The sequence below is a fragment of the Camarhynchus parvulus genome, chromosome 2 (genome assembly GCF_901933205.1).
Source record: "Camarhynchus parvulus chromosome 2, STF_HiC, whole genome shotgun sequence".
In the NCBI taxonomy this organism is placed as follows: Eukaryota; Metazoa; Chordata; class Aves; order Passeriformes; family Thraupidae; genus Camarhynchus; species Camarhynchus parvulus.
Window position 1 is genome coordinate 126,404,586 of NC_044572.1, and position 22,697 is coordinate 126,427,282.

The window sequence follows — 22,697 nt, forward strand, 5'->3', positions numbered from 1 at the left end:
GACTGGGCCGAGGAGGAAGCGGGGCGGGGCCGAGGCGGGACCGGGGCGGGGCCGGGGCTGGGGCGAGGCCGAGAGGGGGCCTGGGTGGGGCCAGGGCGGTGGCGGGCCCGGACAGGGGCCGGGGCTGGGGGTGCGGCCGAGACGGGGCGGGGCCGGGGCGGGGCCGGTGCGGGGGCGGGGCCGAGGCCGAGACGGGGCCGGAGCGGGGCCGGGAAGAGGCCGGGAAGGCGCCCGGGGCGGGGCCCGGGGGCTGGGGGGGGCCCAGGGCGGGGCCCGGGGGCTGGGGCGGGGCCCGGGCCAGGCTGGGGCGGGGCCCGGGGGGCTGGGGCGAGGCCAAGGCGGGGCCCGGGCGCGCGTTCTCCCGCTGCTCTCGCTAGTGCCCGTGTCGAAGCTGGTCCCCTTCGCCCCAGGAGCCACCTCTGTGCCCCCCCCCCCCCCCCCCAGCCCTTCCCCTGTACCAAAAGCCAGGCCGTGGAAAACTCATACATTCAGTCGTATCATCGTGTTCACTTTCACCATGGAAATACAATGATTATTTCAGAGGTATATTTTTGGCACATTTGTATTTTCCAGCGCGTGTTTTGTAGTTTGTTTCCTCTTGCTAGCATTGTTCCGATGAACCTTCCTAAATTCTGTAGTGTTTGGCTGTGTGGCAATGTAAAAGCTTCCCTTGAACGATATACACTCTCTTTCTCCTTTTTTTTTTTTTTTTTTTGGTAGTTTATTTCTTGGTGTTCTTTGTTGTTGCAGGGGGGGTTTTTTGTTTTGTTTTTCTGTCCAGTGATTACAGATGCCTTGAGACTCAGGGTAGTTGAATTATTGATTGTAATAGCATGGTACCATGTAAGTCTTAGAGCAACTCTCTAACTCTTACCAAATATTTTCCATATGCTGGTGTAATGATAAATGTGGCAACTACTGCCCAGCAGTGTGGCACTATTGCTTCAACGCCTCCCAGACTGTGTGTAGAACTTACGAAAATGTTACCTACTCTAGAGTTTGCTGTACCAACAGAGCATCAACAAATTCTTTTTCTTCCTAAATGCTGAACATTTAGAGAAAATGGCTGTTTTGCCATTTTTATACAGGGCAATGATGACTAAGCCGTAGGATTTAAATTTTGCTTCCTCTGAACTCCCACAGCAGTGTGTAATCAGTTGGCCTGGAATTCTTAACTCAAAAGGTGATGGCACAGACCCACTGATGGATTTGTTGTCTTTCATGCCAAGTTTTGTAACTGCATAGATCGATCAAGTGTGGTGTCCTCCCCTCAAAACCTGAAGCTGTATTAAATCTGTAGGTTTTTACTATGCCCCAACCCCTTACTCTTCCTTATAAGTAGATACGACTCTGCAGGTTTCTGTGTTTGGTTACCAAGGCTGTGCAAATGGGTGGGTATCAGTCAGTCATTACTTTGTCCATCAGTCATTCTCTGCTCAACACAGATAAATCAAGCATTCTCCAACTCTCACAGCTGGAACTGAAGGCACTGGGGCAGTGGCTGTGGCCGAGAAGGTGCCCCTGTGGTGTACTTTCACCTGGTGTGCAAGAGGCCAATCCACATTTGATTTATTTACAGTTCTGTGCAGAAAGGCATGCTGGGTGACAAATCCACACGGCCAGCACAAGGAAACCAAAACTTTTCACTATTTAAAAATTTTAGCAAAAAAAGGGCATTCATGTTCATTGCCTACCAGTTACCTTGTTCTCTCATTAATTAGCATTCTATGTTCTTTGGTTAATGATTCTCTCACCTCTCCTGCCGTTTAGTCCATATACTCAGTCTTTCTCTTCTTTTGGGTCAGTGGGTAATCTCCCCGGTCAGAAATACCTAGTCAGAACTGATCTGAGCGAAGTTGCAGAGTTGCTTTTATTAGTTTTTGTTTATCATGGGGATTCTGCCAAATGTCTTTGTAGCCCATAAATTCTGCAGTCTCTGTGCCCCCTGTAAGTAGTACATCTCTCTTCCCAAGTTTTGTTAATCTCTCTCTAGGTCTGAGATCATTGAAACATGTCAAGCCCTAAGCCTTAGCAAGGCAATTCCACCGACAAATAATTTGTCTTTCACCTGGACATCGCTTAGAGCTTGTTTGCTCCTGTCTTGTTGATTAGGCTTGAAAGTATACAAAGATCAAGGATCAAAGATCGTCCTTTTTAAAGAAAACTTTTACATATTCTACGTTTTGCAGCACCTGGGGCGGGGGCGGTCTCGCCAGTTCCCCGACGCCCGTGGCTGTCCGTGCCCGCCCGACGCCCGCCGCTCCTCCCCGCGGAGCAGGCGCAGAGCGCGGTGGCGGAACATGGCGGCGGCGGCGGCGGCGGCGGCGGGGCTGTGGCGGCGCGGGGTGTGCGGCCCCTGCGGGTTCGGCGCCGGGCGGGTAAGGCGCTCCCTGGGCTGCCGGGCTGAGGGCGGACGGGCGGCGCCGCTGCCGCGGAGGTGTTCCGCCACCTGCTGCCCCGCCGCCCCGGCTCTGCCCGGGCGCCGGTGTCCCTGTCAGAGGGAGAGCACGGCGGGGCTCTGCAGTTCACGCTGCAGGGGTTGGGGAAGCACCAGGAAAGGGCACCCCTCGGTTCTCCTCAGCTGCCGGCCCTGCCTGCCGCGGAGCCCCGCAGAGGCGTGGGCTGAGATGCCGGCACACGGCCTGCGGCCCCACCGGCGGGCGTGCCGTGTCACCCCGTTGAGCGTGGCGGCGCCCTTTGGCCCCGATAGCTCAGCTGTGCAGGGCCATCCATCTGGGTAAATGGCTGGAATGTTGCTGTCCGAGCAGCGGCGCGGCTTGACTTGTGACCGAGTTGGCATTATAGCAGGCTTCCAGTACCTGAAGGGAGCCTACAAGGAATCTGGAGGGGAACTTTTTGCAAGGGCATGTAGTGACAGGACAAGGGGGAATGGATTCATGTTGAAGAGGGTGCTTTAGGTTAGATATGGACATGTTGCCCAGAAAAGTTGTGGATGCTCCATCTGTGGAGGTATTCAAGACCAGGTTGGATCTCTCGGCAACCTGTTACTGTGGAAGGTGTCCCTTCCTATGGCAGGTGGGTTGGAGCAAGATGATCTTTAAGGTCCTTTCCAATCGAAGCCATTCTATGATTCTGTGACTGTGTGGATGTTGCTGGAGGCCGTTTCTAGTGAGTTCTCCACAAGCACGGTGCTTCTTTCTAGTGATTGCTTTTATGTTTCTGAGATGGCTTTCTGCATTTATTTCACAATTCACTTCCACCCCCTGGGTGAGGATTGTTTTTTGGTTTGTCAGTGATTTGTGTGTTTGTTGTTTGATGTTTGGTTTTTTTCAGCTGTTTACTGGCTTCTTTATATCTCTGTTTACACCTGAGATTTAATTTAAAATCTCAGCCTTAAGCAGTGGAATGATTCAATTGCATGGATGCTGTCATAGAAGCCTCTTGTGCAAACCAGTAAGGAGATGATAGCAGTCTGACTAAAAGATTGCTCAATTATACCAGCTTTACTGGCTGGTTATCATTGCCATACTTTATTAGTCTTGGTGCAGCATTCTGCTTTCCTCAGTTATGGCCTTTCCTAATCTTCCCACCTGGAGCAGAAGGAAAGCTGCTTGCAGTGTTATTTTCGTGGAAGGCAAGAAGACTGGGCTGTGTCTGTCACTACCAGAGCACCTGATCAGGGAGTCTCAGCACTCATGGGGATTATCTCCATGTCCTGAAGGAAGGGGGAGTCCAAATGCCATCTTGATTTTCAGCTCTGCTGTGAGCTGAAATTCTCCAGAGGGAGCTTTTTTCCTGAAGAGAGATGAGCAGGGGGCTACTAAGAAAGTCCCAAAAGAGAACCTTCACATTTTCCTTTCCTGGGGGCTTAATAGTATCCTGGTACTCCGTGAAAGCATGCAAATTTTATTTTCACTGGGAGAATTAAATTACAGCAGTGTTTTACAAATGTGATAGTTCTAGCTCTAGTTCAAGCTTTGCTTTCTGAATTTTGTCCTATGTAGTGGCTCCAACTCTTCAATTCAATTTTAGTTTTTCACAGAAGTTGGAAGGTACCCGCAAGGATCGAGTCCAGCTCCTAAGTGAATGTCCCATACGGGGATTGAGCCTGTGACCCTGGTGTTATTAGCACCATGCTTTAAGTTGTATTAACTTGTCTGTGTCATTCCATAGTTGTTCTCTCTGTTTTCACCTGAGTTACTAATGCGTAGGGATTACCACACAGAAAGATTCATGTGCACACTTCTGCAGGCCAACTTCAAGCTCTGTGAAACCCCCAATGCATTGTAACTGTGGGAAGTACAGAGTAATCATCTACCACTAAATATATTGTCTCTTAATTTTAGTGTTCAAAATGTGAATTAGTAAACAGAACAAAAAGGTGCAATATTTTTACTATTTTCAAACTACCTTCTTCGTGTCAGTCTATCGAACAATTGCATGGTTTTCTTAACAGGATCATACAAGAGTAACCACTCACACTTCTTTCACAAAATTGTATTAGATTTTTTTTCTTTGTATTAAAATAAACACATTAAAGGCTCAAATACAAGGTAAAACCAGAGAAAATAAGTATAACTTACAGTCTTATAATTGCTTTGCACATCAAAAATAAAGTAAATCTAGTTTTGTTATACTTAGAAGCATTTGCAGCTTCACGTTGTGATTACTTCTGTCTTTTAAATAATAAGGGAATTTCTCAATTATTACTGTAGTGCTGCTATCCCAAGGCATTTAATTCAATACTTAGATTAGGGCTTGAGTTAGTTTAGCATATTAGGGTGCTAGAAATATCCTGTTTGCTATTTTTGCTGCAACTTTCTTGGTGGCATCACTAATTTCTCATTACATTTGTGGGATATTTTCTTACTAGCATAGTTTTCTATATGTAATACTGAATTTTTTTCTCATGTCTGTTTTTAAACATGTTCCAACCATGTGTCTTTTTGCAGGGACTAATCCTTCTGAGGCTAATGTACTGTAGCTGGTATTTCTGCTGGGATAGAGTGTGATGCTGATAACCTAACCCTGCCCAGTTTTGTCTGGGAGATGGCATTTGTTTCCTTAGCAGCTCCAGTGGCCATTAGGGCAGGTCTCATGAAGTTTGATTCTGTCCTGTTCTCCAGTAAAGAAGAAGGTTTGGTTGGATGGAGTAGTAAAGGATCAAAATCATGAGTCTATTACTGAAGATTTTAAATTTGTAAATACATAAATATGTAGCCTAAAATCAGATGGATTTGTTTGTGCATAAATTACAGTGTATATATCAATCTGATGCCCAAGTTCTTCTGTAATTAGTTGGTAATGGTTTTCCACATGCTTTAGTAAAAGTGATAGACACAAAAAATGCATGAAGTAGCAAGAAGCATGACTGAAGTATTTTCCCAGTAGTTCTCTAGTTGCAGTATAATATATAAAAATAGCTCAAGTGCTTTCCTAGTCTAGTGATAGCGTTTATGTAAAGGCCCATGTGTTTTGGTATAATGCAATCTAGTCATTCTTATGTTCATATATATTTACTTATAATAAGGGAGTTATGATTGTTACCTCCACTGCCATAAGAAAATCTGATCTTGTGTAGCAGTCCTGCATACAGAAAGGAGAAAAAACTAACTTTTCTGCATTTTTTTTCTTTCAGTTTTTCAGCCGTGGGCCAAATGTGCTGCATCAAGACAGCAGTGCACCACAAGCTGCATTCTTCTCACCTCTTCAAAAAGTGATGCTGCCACCAAATACCTTCCAAGGGAAAGTGGCCTTTATAACTGGTGGAGGTACTGGGCTTGGCAAAGGAATGACAACAGCTTTGTCCAGTTTAGGTGCCAAGTGTGTTATAGCAAGCCGGTAAATATTAATGAAGATGTTTTAGAACTTTCACTTAGTACTGACTGCTGAATAATGTTTTCTTCTTTACAAACCAGAAAAAATTATTCTATTTATTCTGTTGCAGTACACATTTAAATTACAGTGTCATTATGTGGATTCTAGAAACTTGCAGATTTATCCGCAAATGTTTAGTGGTATAAAAATCAGTAGGAAGAAATAAACTAAGCACATTTTTGTGAAATGTGGCAGCAAAATAAACAGCTTCAAATATTAGGCATAAATTCAACTAAAGCCTTAAAGAGAGCAAAAATTTGCAGTGGGCAGTATTGAACAGTAATAAATGGTATTACAGGTGTTCTTGATACAGATTTAAATTACAATAAAGAATTAAATCCATTCCTCTTCTGACTTTCAACAAGAGCCCTGATTTTCCTTTAATGATGATTTTCTGCAGCTCTCTGCAGTAGAGTCTAGAAGCACTTCAGTAAAGTCTAGAAAAACAATCTCATTTTAAATCAAAATAAACAGAAGTGGCGTGACATTCATCCTAATAGTAATTTGTTTAGTTTTAAATGTGAATATGTATGTCTCTTATTAATACTAATAGAGTAGTAGCTAAAACTAAGTTTGTTATGATTGTGTGCTTTTTTCCTGGCTCATCACATGTTGTTTAGCTTTAGAGTCTCTTGCCATTGTCACTTCTGAGTTGCTTTAAAGTAGCACTACCCATAAATTACCTAAAGTTTTCTTTCAGAAAGTTACTGGTTAAGCATAGTCTTAATCATAGTTTTAATTGATGAAAATCAGAAACATGCATGTGCACACACAGGTATTTTAAGTTGCAGTTCATATTTGCTCAGAAAAAAAAGATTTTAGTAATCTAAATTGTAATTTCATTTAACTGACATAAGGGGTGTTAATAATTATTTCTAGGAAGCTGGATGTTTTGAAAGGAACAGCAGATGAAATTTCTTCTAAAACAGGGAATAAGGTAAGTTTTTGCAGAATTATGAATATGTTACATATTATGCTCTACATTTTATTGGATTTTTTTTGCATTTGTATGCTACTGTGGACTTGTTTAATTTATGAATGATACAGTTTTTAAGTCTTAAAACTGCCTTTCCATTATTCTTTAGGTTCATGCCATCCAATGTGATGTGAGAGATCCTGTTTCAGTTAAGAATGCTGTTGCTGAAACAATCCAAGTGGCAGGACATCCTGATGTAAGTATTCTAGGGAAAGAACTCATTCTTCATTACCGAAAATACTTTGCATAGCAGGTGTGAAGAAACTTAATAAGATAGAAAGTTAATGGAATTTAAAAAGAAGCTAGACAGAGCAGTGGCAGTACTTCAAGATAAAGCTAACATTCATAGTTAGACCAGTTACTCTGTTCTTGTGGTTCTTAAAATATTTGGTGGCCAAGTAGACAAAACATTTCTACCCTTACTCTGAGGTCTAACATCTCATTTCAAATAATGGGACAATTCTGGAGGCATTCTTTGAATTAAGGGAATGGAGAATCGCCCTTAAATCCACCTGAAAAGATGATTTACCTGTGTTTACTGAATTACATCTTATCACAATGCTTCACAAATTAGAAATGGAAATAACCATAAATGTCTTCTTTGATCCCTGCTTAGCTTATTAATATACGCAAAGAAGGTTCCAATTTGAAGATTAAGTTCTCATAAAATGAAGAAAAAAGTCTTCAGTCAAGCCAAGCATTGGCTTTTTTATCATTTGGCAAAAAGCCAACGGAGCTCTTTACATCAGATTGTGAGGAGGGTGATGTGGTGGAGTCTGAAAGATGATGTTACCAAATTCTGATGCGATTGTGAGATAACAACTTGGATTCTGCTAGCTGATAGAAAGTGTGATGGTATATAGCATCATTGTAAAGGACAGCCAGACTTAAAACTGTTTACTGTAGATTTAAAATTATTGTATGTCTGTTGTCAACAATTTGCATTCAGGAGGAACTTCCTACAGATGTGGTAGAGAACCTACTGTATTTTAAATATTGTAAGAAGTAGAGAAATTGTAGGCTATATAGCTGTATGCTATAACAGTGCTAGAAATAAGGCAATTCACTGTCCTGATTTGTAGACAAGATTCTCTGGATATTATTTTGACTGTTAGTTGAGGCAATTTTTGGCCTAAGTCAGAATCATGAAGATTTTACATATGTGCAGAGAGGGAGGAGATTTCTTCCTGTGTAGTACATTTTTAGAGCACTAGTAATTTTCTGAATAAATGCTTCCCATGATTTGTTCTTTACAAGCATTTACCTTCTCTTCAATTTCATGTATTTTGTGTGTTTAAGTTAGATGGCAGAGTAAATTGAATATTCAGTTCTTTTTGTCCAGTTTTTCTCTTTGTTGCAGACATGAGATGTTAGTTTATGAATCCTGGCTATCACTCACTGCCATACTGCGTGTGAGGTGAGATCTCAAAGACAGAAGTTAATGGCAGTAACTTGAAAGTCCTTCCAGCTTTGTTTTGTTCAAGAATGTTACTCCCAATTAGAAAGCAATCATTCTTTTTTCATGGCTTATTTTGGCAGTCCTACGTACCTCAAAGATCACATGGTACAGTTCTTAGTTCACTAGTTTTATTGTGTCTTTCCTGTATTTATTTAGTGATTCAAGTAACCTCCTTAGTATCTCAAGGTGTTGGGATTTTTATTCCTTCAAATTTTAGGGAGGCCTTTAAATTGAATTTGCTCTCCATATGTATAATTTATGGCTGTTGTATATTATTAGTTTTACATTCATGTAATATGTACTGTACTCTGTTTTGTTATTGAAAATTCAAATATCTTCATTAGACTTTAGCCCAGAAGTTCTTCAGGACAAATTGTTTTATGTGCAAACCTACATGAATCAAGGTGCCATTCCATTAATAGTACATCATTATATTCTTCAACACATTATATTATTAAATATGCTAGATCTGGCTACATAATTTTTGGTTTAAATACTGCTAATGTGATGCTTAGTCCCCTGAAGTGAAAGAATCCTCTGCCTGATGATTTTTCATAGGAAGTGACAGAGGTACATCTATTCAACAAAAGTTTTGTAGTAGTTGTTTGCAGTACATTGTATCATAATATTCTCATTACGAGTGATGTGAATTCCTGTTATACAGCAGTCACTTCATCCAGACTTCAGTTTTCAGGTTGCTGCCTTTTGCTTCTGTTCCCATGCATCCATTATATTAAATAGATGTGATGCTGGAATTTGATGGAGGCAAACTTTTCTGTTAGGATGCACTTGAGACAGTATGGAAAATAGTGACAGTTCCTCAGTACAGTAATTTGGAAATAGAGCTCATTTTCTGTTACTGATACTTTATCTGTGCTGCAGATGGTAAAATTTCTTCTGGATTTTTCTCCCTCTTCCCGTGCCCCCCATACCTCATTCAATGAGGGTATATTTACTTTTGTCCTCTGGAAACACTAAAAAGCTCCTTGTAAATTCTCTCTCAGGAAGAGTTACTGTTAGTTAACTCTTTTTTTCATGTGTTTCAGGTTGTGATAAACAATGCAGCTGGAAATTTTATTTCCCCTTCTGAACGACTTTCTGCTAATGCCTGGAAAACAATAACTGATATTGTACTTAATGGTACTGCTTTTGTAACTCTGGAAATTGGAAAGGAGCTCATTAAAGTAAAAAAAGGTATCTTAAGCATTGTGACATGTTATTACTTGTTTTCCTTGCCTTGTCATTATAGCCAGTTTTGAGAGTTCATGTAAGAGAAATACAATTTTTAATATTCTTCTAGAAAGGAAGTTTTTAAAGTGAAAGCTGTACATAAGTATCACATAGTTGATCTGGCTGACAATTACTTCATTGTAGTATCAGGCCTTACAGTTGGACCCAGAGGCCAACTGAGGCTGAATATAAAAATCTAATTTCAGAGTTCATTTTTAAAATTAAAAAAATAAAGCTTTGTGTTAAAAAAGAAAAAAGCTGTTATTTTCTTCTGAATTTTCTCTGTGTATGTTAATTTCATTGAACTGAACATGGGATATTTCTTTAAATGAACAAGAAGTCAGAATATCCCTTTGAATTTTCTCCTACAGTAAAATAAAATTTACAGCTGTGCTGTATGAGTAATAGTACTAGAGAATATAATGTTTAAGATAATTTGAAAAAGAACTTTGAAATTGAAATCAGTATTGGATTTTATTTTCCCAGGTTTCTTTCTTAATTCTGGAATACCTAGAAGTTTAATTCAATATCACAGTTTCACCTTAAAAATATGACAGTCCTTTATATACTATTTAGCCAAAGATTTATTTAAACAGATTATTGTTTTAAAAGGAAAGGTGATGTATGCCCTTCTGTGTTATATCATAGATTATTTACAAAGAACTGCTTTCATTTTACATTCCAGTTATAAATTGAAAAACAAGGAGTTTATTTTATGAGATTTTATGAGATCAGAATAATATAATGTCAAATTCATTAAAAAGCAGGGAGATATAATTATGGTTTTCCATGTGCCCTCACTGCTGAGCCCTGTTTTCTAGGTACAGCCACTGTGTTGAAATACTACTTTTGTGTTTACACTGGTATTTCTTTAACCTCTGAATTCGTTTCTTCATTTCTTCACCTTCTGAATTAATTTCTTCAAAATCCTCTCCAAAAAGTATTCCATGAGCTTGTACGATTTAATTATAACAATATGAAGTTTATATTAAGTTAATATTGTTTCAGTGGCTCTGTAACATTTTTTGTTAGTATACAAGTGTGTCCTCTCTATATTTTAGCAGCACATGAAAAATTAATTTCCATCATTCTAGTGCTGATATTCCCACATGAGAAACCCATCCCCAGCTATGACTTACTATATGATTATGGCAGACCATTGAAATAGGTTGCCTTATGGTCTTAGAGGTGCACATGGTTTGCCCATATAGTAATTTGAAATACAAAATCAAACTTTTTTTTTTTGCTGTTGTTGAATGAAAAGAACATTACTTTCCTTACTTCCGTCCTCAAATTTGGTAAAATCCAGATGTCATTCACCTTCATGTTGTCTCTCTTTCTTTGACTTCTAAGTTTCCAAAACATTTGAATTTCTTTGGCTATTACTTGCATGTCTTCTTTCTAGGGGAATCCATCTGTAAATAAGACTTTTTGTTTAAGACTTTCTTTAAGGCATGTTTTTGTAAGTAAGTCATGTGTATGTGTTTGTCTTCTCACTTTCATTTTCTTTGTACTTGCTTGTGTTTTTTAGTTTGAGCAGAGGCCTTAGTTTCTAAAGTGATGCTACCTAGTGCAGATGTTTTAGAGCAGTCTGTGAGGATGCTGTGAATCTGACAGTTTCTAGAACACTGGGATGTCCTTTAGGTCTGCAGTGTCACCTACATTAAGTCTAATGTAGTGAATAAACGTTCTCTGCTTTTAGACTGCAAGTTTCTGCTGGTATTTAAAAGGAATTTGTAATTTGGTAGCATGTTACTTATTTTTAAAAAGTGAGAGGAGCTAATTAATCAGTTATTGTCCATTTTATGAATATAGGCTTTAGAAATAAAAGTTGTATATGGGCTGAAGTGTTCTTTAAGTGTCAGAATTGTAAATTTCAGTTATTCTTGCTTCTGTGTTAGGTTCACCTAGCTTACCTCTATTTAACCTATATTTAAAAAGCAAATCAGTGGTTTAATTCAACAAAATGTGTAATTAACAATCATCTCTAGATAACTTCAAAGTTATTCTAGGGTTTTTTGCCTTTCAGAGTCTCTCAGCGAAGACTCCTTTTTTATAAACAGGGCCTGTGGTTTCTGGATATCTGCTGGCATTTCAGTTAGTGCTTGTTTTTGATTCGCTTTAGTTTCTCTTGTGTAATATTACTGTAATTTTTTACCTGAGTCTACTTACATGCAATCTATCAGTAGTGTATATTGTTTTAGAAATATTCCCTGGGCAGCTATTCTAATGAAATTATTTTTGAAATATAGTAAGTGGAACAGTTATTTTAGTTACTATGACGTAAGCAGTGAACTGTCGTCCCTTGTCCTTCATTTCCCAGCTACAGTAAGCTCATGCCAGTCATTGATCAGACATAATTTGCAGGATTCTATAAAAGAAAGATTAAATAAGCAGTTGCAGTTTCCATTATATTCTAGAATGTTTTTTGCTAAATCTGTTATAAAATGCAGCATATAAAAGAAAGTAGTTCTTTTATAAAGGAGTTTGTTGTGGTAATAATAGGAAAAGTTATGCAGGTTCACTCTGTAATTGGCTCTGCTGCAGGAAAAGCTTCTGGAAATTTCTTTAAAATATTTTATATTTTTGCATAAATGTTAGCTCAAGCCTTCAACTGTTAATTGGAGATTATGCCAAACCTAACTGTTAATGCTGATTTTTTTCCTTGTTTGTTTTTTGTTTGTTTGTTTTTTGTTTTGTTGGTTTTTTAGGTTTTTTTCCCCTCACTCAGTAGTTGATGAATTCAGGGCAAAATGTCTGGTTTGTAGCAACTAGACTAGGGCAGCTTCTGAAAAAACACTGTAAGATCTTAGGCCTTCATCCAGTTAGACTAATTTATGCATTAAGTTCATTATCAGTGGAAGTCTGAGGGCTTAGACCTTCAGAGCCTAATCAATAGCTATTTGCACTTACCTGGAACAACTCTTAACACTCATGCAAAAGAGGAGGAAACTGATATAAACAGGCTTGGAAAGAAAGTTTCAAACACTATATTTTTAAAATGCCTTTTCACTGCCCAGGGTGAAAAGGTATCCCTACCACCTGAGCTGAAAACTTCTGTACCATTTAGCTTGCTTTTATCTGAACTTGAGAGTTTGATCTTCAGGGTTGTTTGGTTTGTGTGGGTTGTTTGGGTTTGTGTGGGTTGTTTATTAAATGTTTTTTCCCCTTCTAGGAGCAGCATTCCTGGCTATTACAACAATTTATGCAGAGAGTGGTTCAGGATTTGTGTTGCCAAGTGCCTCTGCCAAAGCTGGTGTAGAAGCAATGAGCAAGTGAGTAATACAGCAAAATGTGTGCTTTGATTTTCACATCCTTAAGATGGAGTAATTGGTCTATAAAAATGGAACTTATTAGTGTAGACCCCTATTTCACTATTCCACAAGAGTTCAATCCAGGCTCCAGTATTCTAGCAAGAAAATAGTATGCTGGCAGCTTCTTACAGAGGGAAGTATTAACTGCTACTGGTTTTTTTACAAGACCGAGATAAGGACAAGTAGAACTACTTATTTTGCCAATTGCAAGTTCCAAAGTTTGTTTCACGGAGTTTTGATAATCAGATTCTCTTGCATTCTCATTGGTGAACCAGCACCTAAAGGCAGCTATGAATGGGACTGTTTGAGTTCTAGAGCACCTTCTACATTCTTTTGTCTGAGGAAAATACATGCCTGTTATTTGGGTGCAGTATAGTGTGGCTTCAGCACTGTTTAGATTACTCAACAAATTTGTTTCCTGTCACTATTTAAAATTAAAGTCTGCAGTTCTGCTTGGTTCAGAACAGTATCATGTTGACATATCCACTGAGTATCATGTTGATATATCCATTGTTCTCAGCAAACAAAAGGATTTCTCTCATTTTTAATTTCAGGCTAGTCCTTCATAGCACATAGATCTTTCCTCTGCACTTCAGCAGAAAGAATTGAATAGATTGGAAGCCTTTTAGTAACTAGAATTCTGTATCTGGAAGAAAATGAGGGACTGAGTAATGGTCTTGATTTCTATTCTACAGAGCTGTAACGGAAATGTGTAGAGAGACTTTATGACTCAGCTAATTCATTCACCCTGGTAGATCCAAAGTACTCATCATGCAGAGAAAATGTCATAAAGCAAAACTATTCTAGTGGTCTGTTGTGGTTTGAGGAAGTGGGTTTTCTGGGAATGCTGTGGTCAGACCAATAAGTGTTTAGATGTGAATATTGGCAGCTGGTCTGGCCACTGAGGTATTGGATACGCCTCTGAGAACACAGGGGTTAAAGCAGAGTTTTCCCCTGGGAGCGCTCTCTTTGGTTTTCGGAGGGAAGAGTTTCGGATATCTCCCCCTGTCCCAGCTGCTGCCGGCTGGGCATGGGGAGGGGAAGCTGTGCTGGGCCTTTGGACAGAGATAGGAGGTAGGCCTGGCCTAAGGGTGGAAGGATGGAGAAGAATCTTACCAAGAGGCATTGGGCAGCCCCACCAAGAGAGAGAGAGAGAGACAGAGAGATGAGAGAGGAGCGCCGAGAGGTATTGGGCAACGCCCCGCCCCCCACCTCGGGAGATGGGAGAGAGAGAAAGCCGGCGCTGGCGCTCGCTGGTAGGAGCTTTTAATCCCTTGTTGGACGATGAAGACCTTACAGAGCGTTGACCTTTCCTGGAGTGGGAGATAAAGAGGAAAATGGGCATGTGATGAGAGTTTGAGCAGTGAGAGATGTTGGAAGAGCAGGGAAGAACCCTAGATGGCAGGAGATGATGGAGTGGCGTTTGGCTGGACTTTTTCTTGTATAGCTATGGACAGAACCATGCTTCCTTGTGACACAGAGGCTGCATCCAGGGGGGAGACGATGCCTTGGAACTGAGAGGGTTCAGTGTTGGAGACCCCCCAGCCCCAGGGGGTAGAGAAATATGGGGGGGAACAGGATGTCCCGAAAGTGAGACTGTGCCCTTTTTGGAAGGAGACAAAGCACCCTTAAAAAGGATGACCCTAGAAGCAGCTGTGGTCCATGTCAGTGGTGAGAGCACTGGACATGAAAAGGAGGAGGTCACCATGGCCCAAGAAGGACTCCTCGTCTTGACAGACTGAGAATTGAGTATTTACAGAGTGATGATGGACTGAGTTGAAATTTGAGAGATGGATGTATTGGAAATGTGGTGGGGGGAGGAGGAAATGCTTTTGTGTAGTTTTCATTTTCCATGTGTGTGTGTGTGCGTCCTTTTCTTTTATAGTCTAGTTAATAAACTTTTTTTTCCCTCTATTCCTAAGTAGGCTGCTTTGCTTATTTCCTGGTCGCATCTCACAGCAGAAACCAGGGAAGGTGTATTTTCATGGGGCACTGGCATTGTGCCAGTGTCAAACCGTGACATGGTCCTATTTTAAAATGTATCCTCTTTTATTTCAAAACATAATGTGAGAGCTATGTTGCAAATGTTAGAAATGTGTACTTGTGGGATAGTCGAAATTGCTACAGAAAGATGATGGCCTAACAGTTGTTTGGTAAGGAATTGAGGTGCCAACAGCATCCGTGATTTGCAAGGGAGAAAGAATTGCTCCTTCACCCTGCTTTACCTATGATTCCTCTATTAAATCAATATTCCTCTGTTGGTGAATGAGATTTTTTTTACTTCTCTGAAATTATTTTGTTAAGCACAAAAAAAACCCTTTAAATTGTCTGCTTCAGGAATGTTCTAATATTTACACATTTGATTAAATTTTAATTTCTTTTGAATAGGTTTACAATATTGTATTTAAAATATTGATGCATTCTGTTAATGAATTTTTAGGTCTCTTGCGGCTGAATGGGGTAGATATGGCATGAGATTCAATGTGATTCAACCAGGTCCAATAAAAACAAAGGTACATGGCATGAAGTGAAACAGCCTTGAATATGCTTTGTAGTACAGACTTAACTTCACAACAGTCTAACTTTCCGTAGCTGTAAATTCTAATATGATTTCCTTGATAGTCAAGACTGTGCTGGAATATTGAACACACTTCCCTCTTAGTCTTTTTGTAAAATAGGATTTCTTGAACTTCTGAGACCTGCCACTGTCCCCTCTACTACACTTGATATAAACAGAACCGCTTTTTTTAGTGTTTCAAAGAATTGATATATCAAAGTACTTAATGATGATTCTTATTTCTGTGTACTTAGTTTGTCAAGTGGAGTGAATCTTTACAGTTGTTGGAGTAAAGTTCCTGTTTCTGCCTAACTCCTAATTTTTAAATAAAACATCTGAAACATTCCAAAATCTTAGAATCTCTTTTAGGTATATGAGAACAGAATCTCACTAGTTTTGTTGAAAATCTCAAAACTAGAAAGAGAAAAACTAAGTTGGCAAGGAAATGAGAAGCTTTCAAGTGAGTGAGAAGGAGGACTGAAGGGTTTGAAGGAAGTAATCCAGAGCAGCTGGAACAGGAAGAATAAAGAAAGCAGTCCTGCAAGAAGAGAAAGGAGGATCCATTTCCCATTGAATCAAATTATTATGATTATGAGCACTAACAACTAATAATGGTATTACTTCTTCCATAAAATATTTCACAGTTGTTTTTGCTGTTTTTTGGGAATAGGGGTACAGAGTTGGTTCTTTTTTACTTTTTTGTGTGTTTATTTTATTTACTATTCTTTCCTTTTTCCCCTCTTGTCAGTTTTAGATGCTACACTGGAACACTTAGTTTTGACTCTTTTTGCTAGAAAGAAAAATAAGTGGCAGAATTAGTAGGATTATAAGAATGTTGAAATGCCATTAGAGGATCAGACCAAAAGTTCTCCAATCTTGTGTATTTTTAAGTAAGAGTAGAAGAAAACCATTTGGCAAGTTAAGGGATTTAAGTGTCTATAATGCTACCTCCAGTTAATGTTCCTTTTTTGAACTAATAGTATATAACCTGTTCAAGATAATGTGTGTTCTTAATAAAAGGTTACATTTGGTGTATGGTTCTGAAATTTCCCTGAAAGCATAAAAAGGCAGAGAGCATATTGCAAAATCAAGGGTTTCTGCCTTAGGGGCAGTATCAGTGGCTTTAGAACATAACTGTTTTAAGTCATGATGGGAAAAGAACAAGGCATACAAGCACAACACTGTTAGGCTTATAAACTGGCAATTAAAAACATGGCAATAGAAGAATTAAATAGCATGCTTGCAGCCATGATTACATGAATTACAATGTGCTTTAAATCATAACTCCAGTAATTTAACATAAATGTTACTGATACATTTCTGATTTTGAGTGAGGCGGTTATTTCTTTGTGGAGGAGCAGAAAAAACTCCTTTTATTTCCCGTGCCATTTTAAGCTATTCAAGTACTAAAGCTTCCGATGACTTCCTTTAGCTTTAGCAGTTGCTGCAATTTAACTGAACTTGATTTTTTTTTTCATTTTCATTTTATTTACTCAGTCACCTATAATTTATTTTTGGTCACTTTGCTGTTTCTCTCCTCATCTTGTTCCTCTCCTCTGTCCGTGCAGCAATTTTGAGTCGTGGTTATTTTCTCAAATGTTTATCCAGGGTGTTTGAGGGAAATAAGATGATTAAACCCTTTTGTTTTTCACAGATAGATGGTGGGTGACTATCACAAATGGATTAAATTCCAACTTATCAGTAGATGCATATCAGTGCAACAGGGATAAATTGCTTTTCTTTTCTACTTCTTTCTTTTTAATTCTACTGACAATTAGGGTGTAGACAGCTTACTCACAAATATAAACTTCCATATTGTGTGTGTGGAGTCAAATCTCTGTTGGATTTTATTTTGTGATGTTGTTGTAACTATTTTTTTTTAACGTTCCTTTTAATTCTCAGGGTGCTTTTAGCCGCCTTGACCCAACAGGCGCATTTGAGAAGAAGATGATTGAGAGGATTCCCTGTGGTCGTCTGGGAACTATAGAAGAAATTGCAAATCTTGCTGCATATTTCTGCAGTGATTATGCAAGCTGGGTTAATGGAGCAGTGAGTTTTGGTTGATCTTGTTTATACAATTAACCTGATGATGGTGTGAGTATTGCTGATATTTTTTCAAACCCCTGGTTTCAGAAATTAAGCAGAACATCTTGATTTTAAATTCTTTACAAGTATTATTCATCTTTTAAGTGTAGTGCATGGTTGTTAGAACCTTTAAAAAGAACTTTTAAAAGTGATTGCATTGCATTATTTTGAGTATGGGCATTTTTCTCCCTAATCAGTAAAATTTATTTTCACAGTTCATAACAAGGGAATACTGCAGAAATCACACAATTCCAAAATACACTGTTTGTGCTCTTTCTAGGTTATCAGAATGGATGGTGGAGAATATGTTTCTATGGCAGGAGAATTCAATGATTTGAAGAAGGTATTAATTTCCCTGTTTACTGTTTTACATTTAGATACTTTAATGTGCAACTATTATATGAAATTCCAATAAAATCTCTTTTCTTTTGTTAGGTTACCAAAGAGCAGTGGGATACAATGGAAGCAATGATTAGAAAAACAAAAGGCTCCTAAAGTACATTACTTTATGGTGGAGTTTCTTGGAAATGAACCATTACTTTTTCATTAATATTTAGAAATAACCAATTGAGAAATAGCCTTCAAAATCTTTTTTATGCTAATTTCAATAAAATATTTTGAAATTGTTGTATTTTGAATATAGTTTGTATATTTTTCCTATGTAAAATCTGTTCTGTTGCCAATAGTGAGCAACAGTTGGTCACTAATATTTCATTGGTCTTTAGATTGTCTTACATAGCCATGCTATGGTCTACAATCAGCCTTTTTTTTTCTGAGGATTTTTTTTCTCATATATATGCAAGTGTCTATTAATATTGTAATACCAATAGCATTTCAGTACTATCATAACTGAATGTAATCCTTAATCTGAAGAGAGAAACAAAATACTAAGTCCTAATCTTCACACTTCAATAAGGAATTCTAAACTTGCAGATACAGTTTCACATTATTAGCAGGACTACATACACTGAGAAAAGATGTAACTCCTGTGGTTACTTAGGAAATCTTGAAATGCCTGTCTTGGTCTCATCTTCTGTGACATTTTCAGTCTGTTAATTATCTTTTTCTGAACTTTAAAAATGGCATTTACGGACCTGCTGTTCCTTTCTAAGAAGCTTGCTCTTTGTCATGATGAAGTTAATGTTCTTGAAAATGAGAAGCTGAAAATCATTTGTTATTACATACTTGTGACTATGGCAGCTCTCCATAAAAAATGGTTTATTTAGGACTGTTAAAGGGATGTTGGTATACTGGAACTGAAAGTGTTGAAACCTCATTTGTTGAAATGTACAAAAAATCCCTAGGTTTCATTTGCATTCACAGGCTGGTACTAAAGAAACTTTTAAATGGCATTACCTCTAAATCTAGTGAATTTATCCATCCCACATAAACAGGTGATAAAAAAAATTGTTCTTTTTTACCCAAATTTAGGGAGTTGGTAGATTTTGACCACACAATCCAGGGCATACTTAATATGTGCCAACATCTGACCTTGAAGTCACTTGATTACCTTATTACAAATTTGAAGCAAGCTGAGATGTATTCTACTGAAAGTGTGGACTGTATTAGTGCAAGCTTCCATGTGCCTTTCTCCTGTGAGTGATGGTCCTGTGTGGGATTGAACAGCCACTGATAATAAAATCAACTTTGTTTATTGGAGCAGCCTTCAAGCTGTTCTTGAGCACAATGTAAAGCTTTTTTATGGTAACTTGGGCTTGGTAGGTGTGTTGTCAAGATCAAATTCTGACATGACAGCCATGTTTTTTCCCCAAAAAGTGATTTAATTGAGAAGTTAGGCCCATATATACTGTTTTTTGCTTGTCATCCTTTGCATATAATTATATTGTCTCCTTGTATGGGACCCAGTTGCATATAAGACTTTTGACATTTGAAAAAAGTGCTTCAGAGAAAAATGTATGTTTGTGAGATGTGGTAACATCAATTATTTCTCTGGAATGCCTAGTAGGTTATCCTCTGGTGACACGCTGTCAATAAAAATAAGTTCCTATCAGTCTCTTGTATCTGTGGGTTTCTGTGACTTACTATAGCTAGGTGTGTTGTGTGGTTGAAGTACTGGACTGAGACTGGAGATTACTATCTCAGTGGTTCAGTCTCTGAAATTGCCATAGACTTCATGTGACTTGAAGTCATCTCTGTAGCCTGTGAACAGCAGGACAGGTGTACTTTGCAGTGTTCCCTCAGAGCTGGTCATGTGAAGCAAGAAGCCTGGCAAGTTCCTTCTAGCTCACAAAACAGGTCCTGTATGGGGCACAGGTGGGAAGGATCAAGAAAGAGGCATATTCCAAGGCTCAACATGAAGTTGGGACCCAGTTTGTGCTTGGCTTTGGGTCCTAGGAAGCACTTCTGCCTGTCATATAGATCTCTTCCCTGTGTATAAAATAATAGTAATATAGGAAAGCAGATTTTGTTTCATCTGACATTGTCAGAATATTGAAGGGAGGCCTCTTAAAGCCTGTCTTGCAAAGAGATACTGGGGATTTATTTACTAACAGAACGTTTGTCATTTGTAGAAATAGGTACTGCTTCTGAAGTCTTCTACCTGTTAACTGTTCATAGCTAAATGAATTATTAATTGTAAAGTGACAAAAAACCTATTTTTCAAGCAATGGAACTAGAAAGCACGTTTTAAGTTTTAATGAGCATCTATAATAAGAATAGGGTTTCTTTTATCTTGCTTACGCCAGTGACATCCATTTCAAACTACACAAGTTAGTTGCTTTTAGATGCCGAACATTTTGTCTTGACAAGGTGTATACAATATGTAGGTTTTAGAAATGGCATTTAATGTTTTATGAGTTATATGTTACTCAACTTGCAAAATACTTGTTAATATATAGACTGAGTTGAGTGAAAAAACATAACTGATCTTGTCATCCACTGCTGTGAGAGAATGGAATAGTCTGGCTGGGACACATTTCCTTCACTAAGAGTTGTTAGACTTGGTAGGGACAGGAAAGAAACATTACTATGAAGACATGAATCCTAAACATCTCAAGTTTTTGTTTTGCCTAAATGCAGTGTAATTGTTACTGAAGTAGCAACCCAAGATATCTGAACTCAGGGAAAAAATAAGAGAAAGAAGCTTTATAGCTACTACTTAACCCAGGCAGTGTCTAGTTTGGAAACTCCAAAAGAAGCTGTTCCTAAATGCTGATGAGGATTAGACTGTCCTGAAAAAGGCATAAAATACTGCTAAAACCCAAGAGTGTCCAATCCATAAGCATGCCCACAGTTTTGTATCACTCACAGACTGAAAAAAACCACAGTCATCACAGCTACTTTATTCCAGACATAGCTAAACTGGCAGGAGAGGTAGGGTCATTACTGTCTTAGGCCGGCATATTTGCCGAGATTATTACATTTCTCACCCTGAGATTGCCAGTGAGACCCAATGTAAAGGGAAGGATAAAAACAGTATTGCTTTGTGGCAAAATCATTTTATGAAGTTGGAGGGACAGGATTGTGGAGGAATGAGTCAGAAAAGGTGATGGTGTACATTAGAGGTTGCAACAGGAGTCAGTAGGGGTGCAGAGGCAGTTTAATTTTCATGAGTCACCAGGATGCTTCCCTAAAATCCAAATACCTTTTTAAAAATGACTTTTGCATGGTCCATCACTGAAAGGTGTTACCACTTCCATGAGCTCAACTTGGAGACGCCCACAAAGAGGATTCATTGTTTGTTTTCAACTAAAAAGTACATCTTGTCTGCTTAATTAAATCTTTAAATTACCCTTTTTATTTCTGCTGGTGATTTACTGTCTTTGAACCCGTTAAAGTTATTAGATTAATTCAGTGCTGCAAAAGTGTTATTGTGCTATAGTAGGGGCTTATCAACAAGTTATGAAAACCATTTAAGATTGCAAATGAGAGAAATCTGTTGTATTTCCTCCTCACTATAATACCAGAACTGCTGTCAGTCTTTGGTTCTCCTAGTTCTGGGAACTCTCTCGAATATTTTAATTACTGTTGAGAATATTGCTTCTATTTCCCAAGCTGAGGATTGCTTTACAAACAGAAGATGATACTGTTTGAGGGAACTGAGTTCCTAGCTGTCCATACTGGCTTCCAAATTCATGTGAACTGCTCATTTATATTTTCTTTTTTTCCCCATTCTATAACATGTAACTAAAGACACTGAACTGCAAGAAACTTTGTATCATCTTCCTCCAATTGTGTGGCAACTGCTAAATAAGTAATGCCACTTGAACAAAGGTAACACCATAGTCTTTTAATATGCAATAATTTAATACGCAATAAAATAAAATAGTCTTTGGGATTTGAGTGCACTGACCTGCTTTTAGTTGCTGAAGAACAGCTTCAATTGATTTCATAGGGAATTGGAGGTGCTCAACACTTCAGAAAATCAGGCCATGTATATTCAGGTGCCCAAGTATGTATTCTGTATCTTTTCAAAACTACAGCAAGTAGGAGTGGATTTCAGTTGCCCTCCATAACCAGGGGCTATAACCATGATTCTGATGAGAGCTTAGTAAAAATCAGAAAAAGCAAACCTTACATACAGAAACACAGGCTTAACCGAGGTTTAAGGGGAGTTTAGCAGCAGGGTCTATGTATTTTATTCATTGATGAGGTTCATTGTGCAGGAAAGTGCTGATGACTGTCAGCACCCTGGTCTGTATTTGACATTTGCCCATGGAATATAGTGTTTAGAAATTTCATCAGGTTGTGTGGATAATATTTTCAAAGGTGGATAACTAAGTTCTAAACAGGGAAGATTAGATCAGTGCTGCATATGAATTTTTGATGATAGAACAGTGAAGCAGTGAACGAAAGAAAGCCAGTGTATTTGCTTCAAGGGCTGTGTTCAATCCTGATTGAGTTGTTGGTGGAAATTCACATGGTATTCTCCATAATGGTTAGCTGGGCAGTCTTAAGGGCCCCTGAGGTGCCCTGGTGGACAGTGCTGCGGGCCCAGGTGGAAGCATGGAAGCAGGCACTCACTCTACCTGACCTGGTACTGTTAAGGTTTACTTCTGTTAGCAAACACTGCATTTATAATGCTAAGGGTTTGAAGGGTCTCATCATTACTATTGTTATTTTTCTTTCAGTTTGCTGGTTTGTACTTTAAAATTTCTAGAAGATCACCTTCTTTGATTTGACTACCTAGTGCTATGTTAAGTTTAAATCTGTACATATTTAAACTAGAATGGGCTAAAATATTTTACATACTTGTAATTTGTAGGACAGTGAGTTTTG

At 38.7% G+C, this 22,697-nt stretch overlaps 1 protein-coding gene across 2 annotated transcripts; it reads left to right on the forward strand.

The window, feature by feature from the left end:
* Positions 1-450: 450 nt before the first annotated feature.
* Positions 451-18,090, forward strand: DECR1 (2,4-dienoyl-CoA reductase 1). 2 transcript variants are annotated; one of them, XM_030943612.1, is made up of 10 exons: positions 451-543; positions 5,600-5,802; positions 6,718-6,775; positions 6,924-7,010; positions 9,320-9,467; positions 12,679-12,778; positions 15,258-15,330; positions 17,277-17,423; positions 17,740-17,802; positions 17,895-18,090. In XM_030943612.1, the coding sequence occupies exons 1-10, from the start codon at positions 529-531 to the stop codon at positions 17,952-17,954; spliced, it is 954 nt and encodes a 317-aa protein (XP_030799472.1). In that variant the 5' UTR covers positions 451-528; the 3' UTR covers positions 17,955-18,090. The 2 variants fall into 2 exon arrangements, with proteins under 2 accessions (XP_030799472.1, XP_030799471.1); XM_030943611.1 differs by lacking the exon at positions 451-543 and adding an exon at positions 2,289-2,378.
* Positions 18,091-22,697: the final 4,607 nt, after the last annotated feature.